The sequence below is a fragment of the Rousettus aegyptiacus genome, unplaced genomic scaffold (genome assembly GCF_014176215.1).
Source record: "Rousettus aegyptiacus isolate mRouAeg1 unplaced genomic scaffold, mRouAeg1.p scaffold_m13_p_17, whole genome shotgun sequence".
NCBI classification, from domain to species: domain Eukaryota; kingdom Metazoa; phylum Chordata; class Mammalia; order Chiroptera; family Pteropodidae; genus Rousettus; species Rousettus aegyptiacus.
In genome coordinates, this window is record NW_023416292.1 from 44,302,118 (window position 1) to 44,325,245 (window position 23,128).

At 39.0% G+C, this 23,128-nt stretch overlaps 1 protein-coding gene across 1 annotated transcript in view; it reads right to left on the bottom strand.

Annotated features, from left to right (window-relative positions):
- Positions 1-23,128, bottom strand: part of LOC107508867 (cytidine monophosphate-N-acetylneuraminic acid hydroxylase) — a 116,644-nt gene that overhangs the window by 55,344 nt on the left and 38,172 nt on the right. The window contains exon 2 of the mRNA XM_016140888.2: positions 3,502-3,550. Within this exon, the coding sequence (XP_015996374.1) occupies positions 3,502-3,550 (49 nt within the window). The remainder of the gene's footprint in view (positions 1-3,501; positions 3,551-23,128) is intronic.

Genomic DNA, 23,128 nt, shown 5'->3' on the forward strand with positions numbered 1-23,128 from the left:
TTTCCTCTCCTGGTGTTATCAGCTAGTTCTTGTATTTCTCTTTCATTATATTTCATGCTTCAGTTTTTCTCTTCTTCTTTCTGATTTTTCTAGATTTCTGTCTTTGATATCACTGATCCTTTCCTCCATTTTGCCGACTCTATTTCCCGAGCTTGTTATTTCATTTTCCAACTCTTGCGGTGTGTTCTTTATCTCCAGAAGTTCTCTTTGGTCTTTTGTTAGCATTTCGATCTCCTTGCTAAAGAACTCGATCTGCTCATCTGGGTGTTTTTTCAGTTCCTGAAATTGTTGATATGATTCATTTTGGATCTCATTGAGTTTTTTCAGAAGTACCGTGGTAAATTCTCTGTACTTTAAGTTGTATATTTCTGTCTATAAGCTTATTTTCTGGAGGTTTTTCTCTTACTTTCTGAGATGCCTTGTCACCTTAGTTGTTCATGGTTTTTAATAAAGTATTTCTCCACCTGGGCATTAATGGAAGTGTATTCTGCTTTTTTTTTCTAGAAAGAAGGTCTGTTATATAAAGGTCCCTCTTTAGCCTGTTGCAAAGAAAGTGTTTTTCTTTTGGTTTCTAGTAGGTGGTGTCTAAGCCTCTTGGATTCCTGCTTTATAAAAAGTCTTAATAATGCCTTTTTTCCCCCCTTATATTCAATCACATTTGCTATCCTCAGTCTCAGTCCCTGTCAGTGTTAGCGACAGTTTTGGTAGCATTCACTGAGATTCCCCTGGAGTGTTTGGCTTGGAGAATATGATGGGAGGGGCTCTCTGGGTTAGGGTATGGGGGCTGCAGCTCAGCCTCACATTTTGTAACCGTGGCTTCTAAAAATCGACTGTTGTTTCTCTGCCATCCTTGCTTCTCTGCTGTCCCCTTTCTCTACTGTCTGCTCTGATCCCTAGGTACTGCCATTGAGTGAAGCTCACAGCACTCCCATGCAGGGCTGTTCAGGGAACCCACCATACCTTCTTCCCTCCCCCTCATCCTGTAGGGAGCTCTGGCTATGAGAGGCAGCTTCTTTGTTTCTCCTAGTCTACCACCTGATTCTCTGGTTTCTGATCTGTGGTAGCTCTTGTGCACAGATCCCACACTCAGACATGCCAATGGGCACTTTGGGTGTTTTCTGTTGAGTTTTAGATGTTCAACTTATTGTTGTTTCAAGAGGAGAGATCTGGAGATGTCTCTCATTCTGCCATGTTTCTTAGTAACTCGGTCCTTGCTTTTCATCACTTTGAATATTTTGTGCCAATCCCTTCAGGCCCGTAAAGTTTCTGTTGAGAAATCAGCTGACAGTCTTATGGGAGCTCCATTGTAGGTAACTAACTTCTTTTCTCTTGCTGGTTTTAATATTCTCTCTTCGTCTTTAAATTCAGCATTTTGATTATGATGTGTCTTGGTGTGGGGCTCTTTAGGTTCATCTTGCTTGAGACTCTGCACTTTCTGGGGTTGTATGTCTATTTCCTTTGCCGGGTTAGGGAAATTTTCTGTCATTATTTCTCTAGCTATTTTTCCATGTAGTCTCTAGCTAGTTTTCTTTTTCCTGTTTACAGCCAGACATACTTTTGTGGTTGTAGTGTCTGCACATCCAACAGCTTACTTGTTTTCTTCCTACATTTATGGCCATTCTTTCTGTTTCCTCTGTAGATGTCCCCTTCTTCTACTTGATCATTAAATGCTGTAGTTTCTCAAGGCTCAGTTCTCCACCTTATTCATGTGACATTTTGTCCCCGAAAGATCTCATCCTACACATGAGTCCTGAACAACAGTGATTTTCAAACACGTACATGAACAGACCAGAGCCATATCTGTAGAGTGAACTGCCTTTGTGTATATCCATCATGGTATCTGATAGACACCTGACCCTTAGCATGTCCACAATCGAATTCAGCACATTTTGCCCATCCCCAAACATTCAAATGCCCACCCTTACACCCCTGTTATTTTTGACACCTCTTGTTCTCTTGCTATTCTATATTCAATTCAAATCCATCAGTTTTACCTTTTATACCTATTATCACAACCATATTCCTATACCACTCTCATCCAAACCACCATCATCTCCCTCCTGGACCACTGCCATAGCCCCCTACTGGTCACCCTGCCTCTATTCTCTAACCTGCTTCTTCTAGTATGGCCAGAATAATATACTTAAAAATGGAAATCTCTAAATAATCTTATCTTGTTGACCTTTCTCCCATCTCTCATAAATGCATGAATATCCTTTTATTGTTTTAAGACAAAGTTCAAAGTTCTAACGTGGCCTAACAGGTGAGGCAGAGTGACTCCTATTCACTTCCTCCAGCTCATATTGAACTATACTTTTTTTCCTAATGATACTTGGCCTCCTTTCATTTCCTCAAAGTACAACTCTGCATCTAGAATATACTGCTTGGACCCCTTTTTCACTGAAATAGTTCTACTCAACCTGTAGATCATAACTTAATCATCATGATGTCTTCCCTGACTTCCCAGAGAAGGTCAAATCCTCCTATTACACACTCTCATTGCCTTTCTTTCATATCACTTATCACACTTGTTACTCCATTTTTTATTATGAGATTAGTTAATGTCTGCACCCCCCCCCCAAAAAAAACAACTGAAAGCCGCAAGAGGGAAGGAACCAGGTCTGCGTGAGTTTTCCATTGCACCCCATAGCCCAGTATACCTGAGGGTTTCAATTCATATTTGCAGAAAGAATAAATGAACATTGCAATTAATAGCCCATAACAGTGATTCTTACAAAACCTTTTTTATGAACCTGGGACTTAAATATACCACCATTCCTAATATAACTTTAGAATAAGTCCAAGTCTAATTAAGAACTAGCACTTACACAAATGTTACATTGACATTTAAAAAAAAACTAAAAATACTACAGACACTAAGCCCAAGATGACCAAGTAGAGGTCTAAAGGGTTATTTATATTGCATTTAACATTTCCCCATAGAAACAAATTGCTAAGTTCTAACCCAGTTCACAAAATCTTATCTAGCCCATGAAGAAGTGAGCATTTTATTGGTAGGAGCTTTATGATCAACTGCACCTTTGAGCCATGAATTCAGGGTACCTCTTAGTCCAGAGAAACTCTCAACTCTAAACTCTGCATCTTTCAGCCCCTCCAGCCTTGAAACTGTAGGATCTCTCTTGGTCCTAAAGCTTTCTGAGCCATGGGCAAAACAATAGGTAAGATATAGACAGAAGGAAAGCCAAAACGAGATCTACTGGCAGCCAGAGAAAAAAATAAGAGAAATCTACAGAAAAAGAGATGTTGCTGGTAATGCAGTTGGGTGACCCATGGACAGGGGCTAGAGAGAGTGGGCTCCAGCAGATAGAATACACAGGGCAAGCAGGGTGTGGGGCAGCAAACTTTATCTCCATGTAACATCATGAACTCTGCCCATCTGTCACCAAGAGTACTCAGTTCTTAAACCTTTTCACCCAAAGTGAAAACAATCTGCCAAAAATATAAATCATAAATTCATTAGAAAAAAATTTTTAATCATACCTTTCCTCCATTCCAGGCAGAAAGAAGCCAAATAGCACAAAAACAGCTCCTTAGAGAAAAGAGAAACAGAGAGAGATTGAAATCTTCTTTTAATGATATTTAGAACTTCTAGAATGACTGAGGGCTGGGAATTTCAATTTGTTTGGTAAAATATTCGATTTGATTTCTTTGAAGTCAGAGAACCTTTCCAAAAGCAATTTGAGAGCAGAGCAGGCGAGTTGGGCTTCTGGTAGCACGGACACTTGGCCAGCTGCTATAGACTTCAGTTGTCATCATCTATCAGCCAACCTTTAAACTTTCTGTTTCCCTCCCAGCTCCACCCATTAGAGCTGAGTAACCTTAGATAAACTGCTATTTTCCTGCCAGTTCCAGTGTGTACGTGTGTGTGTATGTATGTGTGTGTTTTGTAGACTAATGAGTGGAACAAAAGAGAAGAAACCATGAAGGAGGAATTAATGCCACACCCATCTTTCATAGCCTTTCGAAACTGAGTCAGCTTTTCACATACTTTGTTTTCTTTAATTCAATAAGAAAAATTGCTTTATTAGCAAGGAAAGAATCTTGTGGAATAGTTCCCAGTGGGATGTTGAGTTTAGCTCCTGCCTCAGTTCATTCCCAATTCCTACACTCCTCTGTATTTTTGTTTTCCCAGCCCCTGGATTCCAGACCAGTGTCAGTTCAGGGTCCAAGTCTGAATCTCCTGAGATGTCTGTAATCCTCTTCTTGGTTTATTTCTCCCTACTTTACAAATAGCCTATCTCTTGTCTGGTCACTATTTCCGCTCTAGAAGGCAGGCCTTCCATGGTCCTTTAAACAAGTACAATAAAGTGAAGGACTCGCTGACATTTTGTCTGCCCATCAAGTTTTAAAAACTCACCTCAAGTCCTTCTTCCATCATTAAAGTCAATTACTCCATTTCTTACTGATTTTTCTTTCTCTTGAATTTCTAGAGAATTCTACACCTGACAATTTGCACTTTAGAAAAAAGATAGTAATATTAAGGTTTCTAAATGTTTTAATTTATGTTAGGCTTGTCGATTAGATTGTAAGCTTCTAGACTCCCAGGAATGTGATTTAGGTCTTGTATTCACCACAGTGCTTACTCGTAGTAGATCCCAGGTGAAGTAGCAGAAGAATCTTTTTAACCAGACCTGTCTGAGTTGAAAAAACATTCATTGAGAGGATAAATGACTTCTAGATAAGACAATTCTAGGTACTACCTGGCCCTGCACATATTCTTTTCCTTCCTAAATTAAGGTCTCTCAAACTCTTCCTTCCCTAGTTCTAGAAGATATCACGTGATATTTTTTACATTGAGGTATAACTTAGAGTAAGTTGCACTAACCTTTGATATACAGTTTTATGACTTTTTTATACCCATGTAACTACCTCCAACATCAGGGTCTAGAACACTTCTAGTACTGCAGCAAATATTTTCCCAGTCGAACAGTAACCAGTCTTCTGACATCTATCACCATAGATTAGTTATCCTTCCTCTTGGATTTCATATAAATGGGGTCATACAGTTATATATATGGTCCCTTTCTCCCATCATTTTGACTGTGGTATTTATTTATATTGTTATACATAAAAGTGTGGTGTTCCTTTTTGTTGCTGCATAGTATTCCATTGTGCAAATACATTACATTTTATTTATCTTACTATTGTTAGATATTTGGATTGTTTCTTGTTTTGGCTCCTATGATTAAATATGCTATAAACATTCTTGTGCATAACTTTTGGTAGACACAAGCACTCATTTCTGTTGCAAATATACCCACAAGTGGCATTTCTGGGTCAAATTGTATATGAACATTAAACTTCGGTAAGTACTGTCCACAAATTTCCCAAAGGAACTATACCACTTTCTACTTCCATCAGCCAATGCAAAAGAGAACCTGTTGCAATATCATAGCTTTTTGCACCAGACATTTTTTGCAGTGTTTATAGTCAACTGGACAATGCTAGTTGCACACTAAGCAACTACGAACTTTTCTGATTGGTATATCGGCCCTAATATAAGCATATGGACATCTCAAATAAACTTGAACCTAAAGGTATGATATAAGGACCAGATGCAGCCCCAAAGTGAATCTAAATCAGGTAAAAAAGGAGAACAGACAGTAAAAAGTCCATTATTTACTACTGGCTGAGGGTGAAACAAATGTCTGAGATAAGAACTACAGTTAGTTGAAAACAGAATAGCACTCCCTAGAGTTCATATTTTATTGCTAGGAGTGGTAAGTTTTGCATAGATATTACAAAGTTAACAAATTCTATATAAGCCTTTCTTAAAGAAAGGAAGCAGGAAACCACTGCAAGAAACTGAACCCTGACATGCACAATTGCTAAAGGAACCCACATCAACTGCCAAGAGGAATCTGGACCTGCATAGAAATAATAAGAGAAATCCAGGCAGGTGGAAGAATCACTTGACACATAAGGAAAATTCGCTATCAGAAATAATAACAAATTGAGCAATCAGAGCAAAAATCTGTCTCCCCAAGATGGATTTATTAAAGGAAATAGGGGACTTAAAATTTTTTTCATTAGTGGTATTGAGGTATAATAGCAGGAGCCTGAATTCAATCCACGGCAATCTCTTAAGGAAAGAACAGGTTTAGTGACAACTTTGGATAAAGGAAGAGAGGCAGGCCTATGACAGGAAAGACTCTGCTAAGAAGGAGGGTGGTGAGAAGTTCCTGGTTGTGGGGAGTAGGGACTCTCTGAAGGGCTGCGAGATCACTCCTTTTTACACCTTCAGCAAAGAGGGCACCACGTAAGGTGAATGGCATTTGGGAAACACAAGGGAAAGAGGTGTTCTGTGTCCCGGCAGGATGGGCTGTAAGAAGGAATGAGATCAAGAGTGCACTGATCAGAGAAAATTGGACCTAGAGGGGATCACAAACATAAAACCCCTCAGAATTACACACACACACACACACACACACACACACACACACACACACACCCTTAGGGAAAACATTAAATTTCTAATTGGGTATAGAATTGTAAGTTAGATATTTTATTTATACCTCAAAGGACAGGGTGACCTTCAGGAAGATTTTGCATAGATGAAACAATAGCTATGAGAAAGGGGCATTGAGAAAACAAAAAGGTTTTTTTAAAAAAAATAAACCATGAGTGTAAAAAAAAAATAAAATCAGCAGAGGATTTAAGAAGCATGTAAACCCTAACCAAAATCTGGAATCTGTGAACTAGGAAATCAATTTAAGGAATCTTTCAAAGAACAGAGGTGGGAGGTGGTAGGGGGAGAGAAAGAGACAGACAGACAGACAGACAGACAGAGAGAGAGAGAGAGAGAGAGAGAGAGATTATTAAAAAAAGAAAACAAAGAAAAATATATAACTAATATCTGTATAGTAGGAATTTCAGGAGAAAAGAGAACAAAAGAAGAAGAAATAAGAAAAATGAAAAATTTTTATCAGCTGAAGGAAAACTTGATTTCAAATTTAGAGGACCTAGTTAGTGATTGTTGGGCAGGAATATTGAAAAAAGACATATTATAGATAATCTTATGAGATTATAAATCACCCAAAACATCCTACAAGAAATCCTACAAGCTTCCAAACTACTTTCCACCCACCCTCCAGCCTCCACGAAAAGACTTCCCAAATCAGGTGCCCACCAGGTAAAAGAAACCTGCTGACATCTCCCCTCTATTTTGCCAGCTAAATGTCAGGGGACAAAAAAGTGATGGTCACACAATTCTGAGGGAGAATTCCATAGACCAGGGGTCCTCAATCCCTGGGCCATGGACTAGCACTAGTCCCTGGCCTGTTAGGAACTGGGCCACACAGCAGGAGGTGAGTGGCAGCTGAGTGAGCAAAGCCTCATCTGTATTTGCAGCCATTCTTCAACGCTAGCATCACCGCTTCAGCTCCACCTCAGATCATCAGGTATTAGATTCTTACAGAAGCACCAGTCCCTGGTGCCAAAAAGGTTGGGGACAGCTACTATAGACTAACTAAGATTCAAATATGGCTGTAAAATGCAACCCTTTTCAGACTTACAAGGATTCAGTATACACACTTTTCAACCATGCACTCAGAAAACTGGTTCCATGGTATCCTAATCCTCTCTGCCTCAAACTCTGGCAAAAATCCCTGGAAAACAAGCTTCATCTCTCAGAGGAACCCTCCAGTCTTCCTAGTAGACAAGTTTTCTGCTCCTACTCTTACCCACACAATACCTACCACTTTTCTCTAGTTCTCTGAACATTGTCCTCACAAAAACCTCCCAGAGATGATGACCTCTTCTAGCAACCACTCTCCTTTTTTCTTTCCAGTTGCAAAGTTCCTTATTACTCTCATGCCTTCTCTCCACCTCCTAACTTTATTCCTCCCCTGCGGCCACCTGGCTTCTTCCACCGATCTCCTGGAACAGAAGCCATTGGTAGGTAGCCTGCACCCGAAAAGGGCCATGAGCATTGGCAGTCCATACCTTATTAGCTTCATTATTACACTCAGTGTTGCCACCTACCACCTTCTTAAAATGTTCTTCTCTCTAGAAATTGGCAGGTAAAGTGCATACCCTCCTGGGTCTCTATCACTGTTCTTATCTTGTTTTTCTCCTCTTCTGCCTGGCCTTAAATGCTCCTGCTTTCCAGGCTTCCTTGCTCCACTGCTCTTATTGCAGAGACTGTGTGTGTCTCTAATAGAGATTGTATTTGTCTCCAGAGATTAAAACCTACTGAAGTGAAAAGAGGGATTTCCTGGAGGATCCAGGACTAGCTCAAAGAACCCAAGAATCAGAACCCATCTGGCCTCTTACAGGGCCGGAACCTCTAGCTCTCGAGTCAATGTAGGGAAAATCCCCATTCCACTTTTCCCGTGTTTCCATGGCATGTGAAGGAGGGAGACTAATCTGAATGTCCAGACATGCATCCAAAGGGTAAAGTCCATGAGTAGGCCACAGAGGAGTGGGGGCAATAAGGGGGACAGGACTGGGGTTCTTTCTAGGCTACTTGTTGAACTCGGAAACTCCTCTGCAAGCCCAGTCATAGCTCTGCAGACACACTGAAACATACAAGACTCCAAACAGAAATCCAGGATGGGAGACTTAGGGCTCCACATAAGCCTCTGCCCGTATCATGTTCCATAGTCCAGTTTTTATCAAAAAAGTCTGCACTGGGATTTATACGGTACTGTACTGATTAAGAAAATCATGATTTCTTCCTTTTTATAAGTGGATCTTTATGTATGTGCTCTATTTTCTAGAACCTAGAGAGCTCTCTAAAGTGCAATAGTGAAACTCAAATTCATTCTATGACCATGCCGACTACAAACTCCAGAAAACAGGCACCAAACTATCTTTTTTTTATTACTCATATCTGACAAAAAGTCTGGTCTAGAGGCAAACAATAAATGTGTAATAAATATTGGTTCAACAAAGAGGTCCTTAACATACTCCTTTCTTAGAGGTATGAACTAGTTTGCTTATATAAAACTCATGTCCTTTGGTTCTTGCTTCTAATTTCCCTCCCTACAAACACCTTTCTCGATTTCTCATTCACAGAATCTCATGTAAGTATCAAATATTTTTAAAGTATTTTGAAATTTCAGAAAAATAAATAAATATGGATGACATTTCCTAATCGATATTAATTACATCCTTTGCCAGTAAGAAGGAAAATTCTAATGTAATTGTTTCATTGAATTAGTTTGATTGCCATATTTGTACAAGATTTAGGAGCAACTGGATAGAGAACATTAGAGATCAGCTCTTTGTTATTTTGCTCATGGCCTGTGCAAATGGCTGTGTCCTATCTGACAAGAAGGGGACTCAGAAGGAGTGAGCATTGATCCTTCTCCTGTGGACAGCTGTCGAGTTGTTCATCTTCCCTTCTGGACCAAGGAGAAAGTCAAGAAGGAGAGAGTTTGTTTTTAGTCATTCCTGATTGCATTTAAAGGAGTTCAGAAGAGACTCTCAGTGGTTTCAAACTTCCTTGAGGATAAAGTCCAAAATCTTTAGCATGGCCTGTAACGTGCATCCTGGTCAGGCTTGTGCCTACCTCTCCAGCCTTATCTCCCACCATACTCCCCATGCCTCTCTCTACTTTGGCCAGTGTGACCTTCTTATAGCTTTTCTAATGTTCATGGACTTTCTCATTTGAGTGATTGTCTCTGCTTGAAAGTTCTCCCTCTCCATCTTTGGCTGGCTAATTCCTCCTACTCACTACTCATATTTCAACTTAAATGCCACTTCATCTAGAAATCTCTAATACCTAAGGATTTGGTTAACCCCTAATATAAGATCCTATAGCATGAGGAACTTAGCATTTTCCTTCTTAACATCCACTATATCTGTTATTAGTTATTCAGTGTCTGTCTTCATTCCTAGACATTAAGCTAAATGAAAGCAGGGGCTGTGCCCATCTTGTTTGTGACTCTGTCCCCAACACCTAGCATTCTGTATATTTTTAAATACATAAATGAATGAATATAATGATTGATATAAAGACAGCTAAAAGGGACACTTGAGCCAGTTGTCATAGGTAAATGAAGGTCAGACCTCTTCCAAATCTATCTAACTATAATTTCTAGTGGAAATACAGTCAAAACTGGAGGGAATTTTATAGAAAGAGCTGGATGTTTGTAAAGGGAAGTATAGCTTCAGAAAACAGCTAATAAGAGCCCAATGTGTTTTAGAAAAACTATTATTATTCTGAAGTTTTAAATATAAAATACAGCAGGATCTAAGGTGTAACAATATCCAAAAATTCTGGCCAGAAGTATGGTTTATACTCAGAATAAATATTTGTTATATTAGATAAATTTATGTTGCATATTATTAGCTAAGTAAAGGTGTGGCAGGATTGGCACAATCCATGGAATGAAGCATTTGAAAGTAGCTCACCCCATAAATCAACACGGCCTGGACCTAGGAATTATACCTTTATACAATCATTTTGACCTAGAGAAAAAAAGAACTCTAGAAGACTTTTAAAATCATAGATGCTTAGAGCTAAAAGGGAGGGACCTTATATTATCCAGTCCAGCCAACCACACTGTTCTTCTGCCCTCCCCACCCCCAGCATGCTGTACAAGAGATTAAGTCACTTTCCTAAGGTTATGTGTCCAGTTAGTGGTAAATATGGTGATAGAAACAAAACTGAATTATTTCTGATTCTTGATTCCAAAAATACCAATTTCATGGACTTCAAAGCTTTATTCAAACTGGTTTGAAGCTTTTCTGGAAACTGTTAGCTTGCTCCAAACTCTGATTCTGATTTACAAAATAGCATATCCTGCGTAAAGAAAAGCCTGTAGGTGTACTAACCCCGATAATTTCTTCTCACCACCCACACTGCTGAAAGGCTTCAGAGGTGATCAAAGTAGCAACTTAAAGTAACTCCTTGACATGATGTTCTGTTTTGTGTCATTATATAACATTGTTCCCACCTGTCTATTCTGAGTTCTGGGAAAAGCGGTCTCCTGAGAAACTTTTTATGTTTTAAAAAATCACGCAAGATGATCCAGTAATTCTACTACTAGGTATATATACAAAAGAATTTAAATCAGAGACTCAAACAGATACTTGTATATTAATGTTCACAGCAGCAGTATTCATAATTGTCAAAAGGTAGAAATAACCCAAGTGTCCATCAACAGAATGGATTAACAAAAATGTGAGATTATATAAATTATGATATATATATACATACATACATATATATGAATTGTGATATTCATATATCACACTAATAGATATGAATATTATTAAGCCATAAAAAGGAATGAAATTCTGATTCATACTACAACATGAAGGTAACTGTAAACATTATGCTAAGTGAAATAAGCCAGACACAAAAGGACACATATTGTTCAATTCCACTTAAATGAGATACTTAGAATAGGCAAATTGAGGCAGAATGTAGAATAGAATTATCAGATGCTGGAGGGAAGGTGTAATGGGGAGTTGTTACTAAATGGCTACTACATAGTTTCTGTTTGGCATGATGAAAATGCTCTGGAAATGATAGTGGTGAAGGCTACAGAATTTTGTAAATTTACTTCACGCCACTGACTATATATTTAAAATGATTAAGATGGTAAATTTTATGTTACATATATTATATTTTTAAAAATGTACTCAGCAGCTTCCAGTTCCAGCCAAGATGGAATCTTAAAACATATTAAAGTAATCTACAAGAAGGTACACAAAGAGAAACTGAGAAACAAGAAAAAGAGGAAACAAACAAAAAAACCAAAAGAATGGCAGATATAAGCTTTAACATATCAACAATTACCTTCAATATAAGTCATCTAAATATACGAATTAAAAAATGGAAATTGACAAAGGGGACCAAAAAATATGACCCAACAATATGCTGTCTATAAGAAATTCATTTCAGATATACTACAGGTAGATTAAAAGTAAACAGAGAGACAAAGGCATGCCATGCATAAATTAAGCAAAAGAGCAGGATTTGACTATATTAATATCAGTGTAATCAGTAATCATGAATTTTGAGCCAAACTTTGAAATTTTAACTTGTTGCTAGAAAAAGTCAATATTGAAGGCTAAAAAGATTCGTATTACTACTTTCTAAACAGGCCAAAGTCAAAAAAGCACATTACCTTATTCAGTTCTCCCCCTAATAAAACAGCAGTGACCTCTTCCAGTGATGCATAGAGACTGAAACGCGCTTGGATGAGAATGAATACACACTTCTGTTGTGGCAGTTGGCTTCTGTGATGCAGAATGTTGCAATCACATTGAACCAGTTATGCACCTGCACCAGTTACACACACCCTTTCCAAGTTTCTGTGGCCCTCCCAGGACCGACTCCACTCTCGTGTGTATTGGGAACCAGAGTTCAACACAGACTTAAAAGAAAGCGACAACAGAGTGCTGCTGCCTATAGAGTGACGCTCTGATCTGATGCACAGGGCAAGGAACCACCTGGCATCTGAATAAGAGAAGTGCTTATCAGGCCTGAGAACTTCTTCACCCCTTCTTACTAATGCTATGGAGACTGTGGCAATGGATATAATATCTTCTTTCCTTGTGAGGCCTGTTCCATTTCTAGATTCCAAGCTACCTAGAACTTCATTTGTTGCATAACCATGGAGAGGCAAGATTTTTAGTTGAAAATGGGTAAATATTGTATTAGTATAAATATAATTTCCTGGATCAGAAATTAAAAGTAAAATCGTGAGGGGGGAAAACCAATTTATATATCCTTACAGAGCTAAACTCAAATAATATATGATATAAACTAAAATGTAATGAGTGGCACTTGCAAGAAATGTGGATATCCTGTTCAAAAGGTCAGGTATTGTGTTAAGATTTTACACCCAGATGTCATAACTTGTTATTAGTTTCCTGGGATTAGCATAACAAGTTTTCGCAACCGGGTGGCTTAAAATAACAGAAATGTATCCTCCCACAACTGTAGAGGGCAGAAGCCCAAATCGAGGTGTCAGCAGGGTTGGTTCCTCCTGGGGCCTCTGAAGATGAATCTGTCTGTGCCTTTCTCCTAGCTGCGGTGCGGGCAATCCTGGTGTTCCCTGGCTTGAGGTTTATCACTTCAGTCTCTGCCTCCATCTTAACATCACCTTCTTCTCTGTGTTTCTCCTCTCCTGCCTGCTTTCTTTTCTTTTTATAAAGAGAGGTACCTTTTGACTTAGAACCCACCCAGATAATCCAGAATGATTTCATCTTAAAATCCTTAACTTAATATATCTGCAAAGACTCTATTCCCATATTAGGTTACATTTAGAGGTTCTGGGGGAAAATATCTTTGGGGGATGGGGCAACCATAAAATCTATCACAGCTTATTTGTATAATTTTAGTTTTGGAGGGACACTACCAGAACAGAAATACAAACAGAAGACAAATAAAAGCTAAAAATAGAAAAATGTAGTTTTCCTGGGCAGTTTCGAGTTGACAGATGTAAGTGGTTTGTGGGATCCTCTTTAAAGACTGGCCTGAGATAGGAACATTACTCGTAGGGTTACCACATACTTATCAACTAAAGCCTGTTACCCTCCTACTTTCTTCTCATGAAATTTAGTTTTAGAAAACAAATGTTTTTGATGGTAATGTATTGAGATGTATAATTATTTGAGAGGGGGGAAAAGCATAAATAAGCAGCCTAACAGAGTGTGAGGTGCCATCTACTAAATTTAGATTCTGTTTCCGGTTAGGGAGTGGGCTAAATGCTTGAATGGATCCTCTTGCTAAAAACAACAAAACCTGACAAAAATCTTAAAAGAGTTAAGGAGCTATCAAGAAAGTAAGGAAAGTTCAAACCAGAGACTAAGCGAAGACAAGAAATTCTATAGGGGTTTTGGGGGAACACTGTTGCCAGCTATTTCCCAAACAAAGTGAAGTGGAGGTGGGGATTCAGACTTGCACTCATGGCCTCAAATGGCTCCAGAGACACAGAACAGAGCCTGCCTGAATTGTAAAAGTCTAGTAGATCTTCCCCCCAAAGTTGGGATCCCAGTGAATTAAGTCATCAATTTAAGAATGAATTTATAAACAAACTAGTATTACTCCTCAACACCTTACTTCTCCAATCTCACCCTCTGCTCCAGGGTACAAGAAAAAACTATACCTTTTAGCTCAAATTTTAGTGCTAAGTAGAAGAAAGAAAACAACAAAACAGAATCAGAACTTCATGCATATATTCAGCCTGAATTCACACAACCTGGGAGAATAGGAGAAACCTCGTGTTGCACATTTAATTTAGAGTGACCCTAGACCAGTAGTTCCCATAAACCTGGAAGAAGCAAATGAAAATCCTCTCTGGAGGACCTCACCTTTAATCTGGCTAAAGATCATTTCTGCAGGTAAAATTTGTAAGCACCAAGCAACTCATAGTACAAAATGACTAAACAGCCAAAGCACCATAAACAAGAACCAACTAAAACAACTATTCAATTTGATGTGCCTGAGGCCTGAAAAATGTGTCTGTTTATACACTTATACATATGTAACATATATATAAAATAGATATCAAGTGAATTTTTACCAAGAGAACATTGGTATAGCCATATTAACAAAAGAGGAAGTATGTTTTAAGCAGCAAAATTGCCAAAGAGAGTCATTTCATAAAGGTAAAAAGTAAAATCCAACAGAAACCATAATAATTTTAAATTTATATAAAGACCTAAAAATACATTGGCAAAATTATACAGACTAAGGCAAATTTAAAATCATAGTAGATTTTTAAATACTTCTTTCAGTAATTGATAGAATAAGCAGATAAAAATGTATTTTAAAAATAAGTAAAGGTAAAGAGGGTTTGATTATCACATTTAAGAAACCTGACATATATACATATATATGTAGCTAGATATAGATTGATATAGATATGTAGAAAATGCCACTCAACAATGACAGAATATACATTATTTTCCTACACACACATGACAGTTATAATTGAACATATACAGGTTAATCTCAGCAAATTTCTATGGAATAAAGTCATAGACTTACTGTTGCATATATCATAATGCGACTAAGTTCTAAATCAGAAACAAAATAACTAGTAAAGTTTATTGTTAGAAATTAAGAAACATATTTACATAAAATATTGGTTAAAAAAATAAATCATAATAGGTCAGAAATTACTTAGAGATAAAAACTAATGAAAATATACATGTCAAACCTAAGAGTCATTTGAAACAATACTTAGAGGAAAATGCTGACATTAGAAAAGAGGAACATGCAAAATTTAATGAGCTAAATATTAATTCCAGGAGTGACATCAGAAGCATGGCAGCATGAGGGGTCTCCTTGAAATTACAACAAACTGAACATCTACAGTCCAACAGAAAACATCCAGCCTAGCATATAAACATGTCTGAGAGATCTGCATTTCAGAGTGTGTGAAGAGTACATTCCTATAAATGCCTAGGTGGAGAAATAATCCACCAAATACCATGAACAATCAAGATGACAAGGCAGCTCAGAACAAAAATAAAAAATCTCTAGAAAATAACTTAAAAATATAGAAATATATGATTTAAATGACAGAAAATTTAAGATTGCTGTTTTGAAAAAATTCAATGAGATGCAAGAAAATTCTGATTGGCAGGTCAACGAATTCAGAAACAAAAGTAATGAACGACAGGAATATTTTACCTAAGAGATAGAAACTCTAAAAAAGAATCAAACAGAACTTCTGGAGCTGAAGAACTCAACAAAAGGGTGAAGAATGAAATAGCAAACAGGAAATAGAGTTGACCAGATGGAAGAATTAGTGACATCACAGACAAAAATCTGGAAATGATAATGATGGAAAAAGAGAGACTTCAGAGTGAGAAAAAAATGAAAAAAATGTATAAGAACTCTCTGACACCATCAGAAAAAGCAATATAAGAATAATGGGCATACCAGAAGGAGAAAAGAGGGATATAGGAACAGAGAGCCTATTCAAACAAATTGTCAAAGAGAATTTCCCGAATCTATTGAAAGAACTGGATCTTTGAATCAAAGAAGCAAACAGAACACTTAATTATCTCAATTCAGAAAAGGCCTTCTCTAAGACACATTATATGAAAACTGTCAAAAATTAATGACAAAGAAAGAATTCTCAAGGTAGCTATGGAAAAGAAAATGGTAACCTATAAAAAAAGACCCATCAGAGTATTATCAGATTTTTCAGCAGAACTTTACAAGCTAAGAGGAAGTTGAAACAAATATTCAAACTATTGAAAGAGAGAAACCACAAGCCAAGAATAATTGATCTAGCAAAGTCCTTCTTTGCTAGATATGAAGGAGAAATAAAAACCTTTTCAGGCATACAGAAAACCTTCATTACTGCATTACAGGAAATACTGAAGGAAGTTATTCTATCTGAAACAAAAGGACAAAAAATACATAAAAGTATGAGTAAAATAACTAATGGACAGAAACAGGAAATTACAACCCTTATGAAGAACAGGGTATTATAAACTTAAATATTACATAATGGTTAAATATCAGAAAAAATTTAAAAAGAGAAGTAGATAATAACTACCGTAACTCAGAAATGAACTCACAGTATTAATAGGAATAATTTAATGTAACAGAAACAGAAAAGGGGAGGGATTAATGTTTGAATCTGCAAAAGAATGAAGATAAGACACATGCAGAAGACAAAGGACTACTGTATATATGAAACTTTCTTTTACATAAACTTAATGGTAACCACACAAAAAAAATCCAGAACTGAGACACATAACATAAAAAGAGAGGAAACAGAAGGGGAAAAAATTTAAAAAATCATCAAACTAAAATAATGGACAGAAACACAGGGCAAAGAAACAATAGAGACCCTGAGCTACCAGAAAACAAAAGATAAAATGGCTATAGGAAAACCTAATATATCAATAATCATTTTAAATATAAATGGATTGAATTCACCTAAAAAGGCATGAATAGCAGATTGGATCCAAAAACAAACCTCAACCATATGCTGCTTTCAGAAGACACATCTCAGCTGCAAGGACAAATATAGACTTAAAGTGAAAGAGTGGAAAATGATACGCCAAGCAAATGGCATCCAGAGAAAAGCTGGTATAGCCATACTTATATATGATGAAATAGACTTTGAGATAAAAAAGGTAATGAGAGACAAAGGACATTGTGTAATGATAAAGGGGACATACCTTAATAAGACATACACTTATCAACATATATGCTCCCAATTGGGGAGCACCAAATATATAAAGCAACTAACAACAGAACTAAGAGGAGAAACTGACAAAACACAATTCGAGTAGGGGACCTTATTACCCCATTGGCATCTTTGAATAGATCATCCAAACAGAAAATCAATGAGGAAATATCTACCTTAAATGATACATTAGACCAATTGGACATATTTGACATTTACAGAGCCTTTTATCCCTAAACACCAGCTTATATATTTCTTGAGATTTCTAGTGCACTAGAGAGAAATATATAAGCTGGTGTTTAGGGATAAAAGGCTCTGTAAATGTCAATATGTTGGGACACAGAACTAGCCTCAACAAGTTTAAGAAGATTGAAATCATACTGAGCATATTCTCTGATTACAATACTTTGAAACTGGAGATCAACTGCAAAAAGAAAGCAGGAGAAAACACAAATATGCGGAGATTAACATGCTACCGAAGAATGACTAGTCAAAGAAAAAATAAAAGGAGAGCTCAAGAGATACAAAGAAACAATACAACATATTAAAACATTTTGGATACAGAAAAAAAATGGTAATAAAAGGAAAGTTCTTATGATTACAGGCCTATCATCTCAAGAAACAAGAAAAATCCCAAATAAACGACCTAACATTACATCTTAAAACACTAAGAAAAAAGGAACAAATGAAGCCCCAAGTCAGCAGAAGGAAAGAAATAAACAAAATTAGAGCAGAATTAAATAAATCGAGAAGAAAAAGACAATAGAAAAAATTAATACAACAAAGAGCTGGTTATTTGAAAAGATCAATAAAATTGACACACCCTTAGAGAGAAAAAAATGGCATAGATGGTAGAGGCTCTATTCATCCCTTTGGTGATCAAATCAAAGTTGTGACAGAAACAAGAAGCAAACAGCAAGGAAAATCACCTGGGATCTAGATGAACAAGCCCTACAACTAGGGAGAGAAATAAGAAATCACCCTGCATTGGCAGAATGTAGGACGAGGCGAGGACGTGAGGCAGTCTGGTCCAGAGTGTCTGAGTGGGACAGAGGCCATAGCAGTGGCCGCGGCGGTGGACACACCTCTTAAAGGGGCAGTTTCTATAAGCCGATTTTCATGTTGGCCGATAGCTCACTCTGAGCACCAGCGGGCACCAGGGACTTACAGGGGAACACTGAGCTGTCGGACTGAAGGACAGAGGTGAGACTTGCTCTGTACAGAAGTGCCAGTGGTATCCATTGCTCCTCTGTTTAGCCACCCACTTTCCAGTGTGCAGACTCAGTGCCGCCATAGCTGAGATGTCATTAAGTTGGATAACAGAGGTTGCTCTGCCCAGAGGGTTCCCTAAAACTCCACCTCCCACAACTTGCAGCCTCACCCAAGCCACATCCAGTTTTATCCTCCACCCACGAGTCCGGTGCTCCTTGCTGAGCAATGCCAAGACTCAAGGGTGGCAGCTGGCCTTGGTTTCCGGTATGGTTTCTTGAGGTAACTATAAGTACAGCATCTGCGGATTGCTTACTGGAGGGGCACAGGCTGGGGCTAAATTTGGCCTCTAGCCGAACCCCTCTCAGGACTGTGCCACTGGACATCTACCACACAAAGCTGCACTAATAAGACCAGGAGACTTAGGATCTTTGCTTAGAAACAGACGTGGAAAGGCAGCCAAAATGGGAAGACAAAGAAGCAGAAACCATAAGAGAGAACAGAACAGAGATCCAGAAATAATGGAGTCAAGCAATCTAACATGCAGAGTTCAAAACACTGGTTACAAAGATACTCAATGAACTTCTGGGAAGTGTAGATGAATTCAGTGAGAACTTTAACAAAGAGGTGAAAAACATAAAAATGGAAATGTAAATTATAAAAGGGAACCAGTCAGAAATGAAGAACACATTATCTGAGATGAGAAGTATATTAAATGGAATAAACAAAGTGAATAAAGAAGAAGATCAAATGACCTACATGAAGGATGGGAAAGCCAAGGACACTCAATCAGAATGGCAAGAAAAAAGAAACCAAGACTCTAATAATAATTTAAGGAGCCTCTGGGACAATATTAAATGTAAAAATATCCATGTCATAAAGGTACTGAGGGAAAAAAAATAAGATGTTGAAGAGCTATTTGAAAAAAATAATGATGAAAAAATTCCCTCACCTGGTGAAGAAAATAGACATAAAACCCCAGGAAACTCAGAGTCCCAAGAACCAAGAAACCAAAAAGGCCCACACCGAGACACATCATAATTAAAATGCCAAAGATTAAATACAAAGAGAGAATATTAAAAGCAGCAAGAGAAAGACAGTTAGTTACCTACAAGGGAGCACCATAAGACTGGCAGCTGATTTCTCAAAAGAAACTTTGCAGGCTGGAGGGCTTGCCTCAAGATATTCAATTTGATGAAAACCCAGGACTTACAACCAAGATTACTTTACCCAGCAAAGCTATCACTTAGACATAAAGGACAGATAAAGAGCTTCCCAGACAAGAAAAACCTAAAGGAGTGCATCACCACCAAAGAAATGTTGGAGGGACTTCTTTAAGAAGAAGGAAAAACATGTATCAAAAATCTAAATAAAGAATAGCGGAAGATGGCAGACTAGGTAAAAGTAGGGTTCATCTCCTTCAAGATCCACATTGAAATTACAACCAAATTATAAAATAATCAACTTGGAGAATCACCTGAAGTCCAGCTGATCATAACACCTACAACTGGTGATATGAAGGAGCTACACTGAAGCTGGTAGGAAGGGCAAAGTCTCAAATCAGTGCGGACCCTCATCCGCAGGTGGTGGAGAATCACTGAGAGGGAGAGTGAGGCTGCAAAGGCTCTCTTGAAAGAGAAGGGGGTCCTGGTCTCATCTGAGGACTCCTCAGCCCAGAGTCCCACCCCAGGGAAGAAGAGATTCTAATAACTCCGACTATAGAAACCAGAGGGGATTCTGGCCATCTGGGTGAGATGGAAGGAGACCGAATCCTTAGACACCCCTTGGAAAGACCTGCACACAGGCTTTCTGACCTGTGGACACTCACCCGGAACACCAGTGGTGGGTCAGAGGCTTGTGTGGGATTCATTTGGAGAAAGTCTGCATTACCTGGCACCAGAATGAGGGCTAGAAGGGCAGCCACCATTGTGCCTTAGTCTGGCTCCCCTACCAGACAATCTACAGACCATGCCAGCTTGACTGTGCAGACCCCTCTCACAGAGCCATTAGGAAGTGCTGGTCAGAGGGAATCAACCTGCCCCACCCGACTTGTAGATTGCCCGGGGCATTTGTTGCTAGATGGGTGCCAAGCCCTGCCCTGATTCAGGGCCAAGCATTCCTAGTGGGCACCAGCGCTGTGAGCTGGTTTCCAATCACAGCAGTGGCCAGCGCTGTGAGTCACATTTCCATTCCTAGTGGGCGACCAGCGCTGTGATCTGCATTTCTGAGATAGGGTCAGGCAGATCACTGCTGCCAGCACGAACTTGGGTGGATGGATATCAGAGAACTCTGGGCCAGTCTCAGGCAGCAGCTGGTCTTGCTGTGATCTGGGACTTCTACAGGAACTTGCAAACAGTTACCAAGCTTGCAGCAAGTCTGTATTTATCTGACTGCCATTGTCTCTCTGAGACCCTGCCCCACAAATTGCCCCAGGCAGCCCATTGTCAGTAAACTGCCACAGCCCAGTCCCTCCCCTGAATTCCCAATGGTCACAAACAACAAACTTTGACTAGCACAGGGCGAGCACTACTCGGAAATCAGTTGCAGGCAGACCTCTGCTGCCTGCAAGAGTTGCAAGATTGTGTCCAGGGAACACAGCGGTCTGTGTGTGAGATCGCCCCAGATGGTAGCTGATCTCACAGTGATCTGTGTCTACACCATGAATGCCCAGGCACAGAAATTGCAGCAAAACTGAGGCTGTATTGGCCAGATTGACCTTGTCTCCCTGAGATCCCACTTCACCCAAGCCACAAAGTGCCTGAAGCCCATTGACAAGCAGCCTCTTGTGCCCTGCTTTGCTCTGGGTTTGTGCAGTGAGTGCAGGCTACAGACTTTGGCTAGCACATTGAGCGCATTTTGAAGAAAACAGTTGTGGACCACTGCTGCCTGTACGAGCTGCAATATCTCTTGAGGGGATTTCAGGGATCCGTATTGGCCTGACAGCCCTGGACTCTCTGAGCTCCTTCCCCAATCAATACACAAAGTGCCTGCTGCATGTTGATAGGCAACTGCCCCTGCCCTGGGGTAGCACATTTAATCCCAGGGTGGGCAGCAGCTGACTTTGCTATGAGTGGAAACTTGTACAGGGAGCCACAGAGGCAGTGCTGGCATGTAAACTTACACTGCAGTGGCAGAGGAAAATTTACTCAATAGACCCAAGACACTCCCATGGTCCCTGCGTCACCCAAAGCACATATCTCCCAGAGGCTCATCCAGTTTCAGAGACTTACAAACAACTGATAGGGAGTATCAGGCCTTGACGACCTCTGGTCCCTCTGCTAAAATGCCCTAGGTCAAGGACAGGGGATAAATGACCGCTGCCTACAGTGTTGTCTCTTCCACTTACCTATAGATCCAGCATAGAAAACAACCATCTGTGGATCACTTGTAGTTCTCACTGGGTAGCCCTGAGCAATCACAAGCAGTGGCTGAGTAATCACACAATAGGATATATAGATGTCGAATTATAATGCACACCCCAAAATTATATAATTGTATTAACCAAAGTTACCCCAATAAACTTAAAAAAATACCCTGAAATTATTGCCTCTAGATGTTGAGATGTAATAAATGTGAAAATAAATATCTGAAAGATTTACTAGTGGGAAAAAAAAGCAACAGCTGACCTTGGCCTGTAGAGGAGCCCCTCCCAAGAGGCCACAAAACCAACATATCTGGGGGGCTGGCACCAGACCACAACGGTGCAATTCCTGACTAGTACCATTAGTGATGCACACAAAGGGTGGTTGCAACAAGTACACAAGCCTGCTAGGGCCAATCCCACTCAGTGGGGTCAGCCCCCACACAGCACCTCTTACCCTGTGGGTGCAGTCAATTCCCACAATAAGACAGTCTGAGCGTTAATCCCACCAACTGATCTACTAACAATGATAATGGCTGGGCAACAACAGAAGATCACACACAACCCATACAAAGATCACTTCCAGAGCCCCCCATACAAGGGATCAAGGAGAGTGCACCACTGGGCCACAAAGGACACTTTCCACATTAGGCCATCTGGCCAAGGCTGAAAGATGAAACAAATATTCCTGACACATTGAAACAAACACAGAGAGGCTAATAAAATGAGAAAACAAAGAAACATGCCATAAATAAAACAACAGGAGAAAACTCCAAAAAATAAGCTAAATGAAATGGAGGCAAACAATCTATAAGAGACAGAGTGGAAAATAATGGTTAAAAGGATGCTCAATGAACTTATGGGGAGAATGAATGAGCGCAATGAGAACCTCACCAAAGATAGTAAGCATAAAAAAGGACATAGAAATAATAACAAAAGAACCAGACAGAAATGAGGAATACAGTAACTGAAATGAAGAATACACTAGAAGGATTCAACAGTAGATTGGACAAAGCAAAAGATCGAATCAGTAAATTAGAATACAAGGTAGCAGAATACACCCAATCAGAATATCAAAAAGAAAAAAGAATTAAAAAAAATGAGGATAGTGTAAGAGACCTCTGGGATAACATGAAGTGTAACAACATCCAGATCATAGCCGTACCTGAAGAGGAAGAGAGAGAGCAAGGGATTGAGAATCTATTTGAAGAAATAATAACAGAAAACTTCCCTAACATGGCAAAGGAATTAGACATACAAATTCAGGAAGCGTAAAGAGTCCCAAACAGGAATTCAAACAGACCTACACCAATAAGCATCATAATTTTATGAGAGACTCTTAAAAGCAGCAAGAGAAAGGAAGCTAGTTACTTACAAAGGTACCCTCATAAGATTGTCTGCTGACTTTTCAATGGAAACT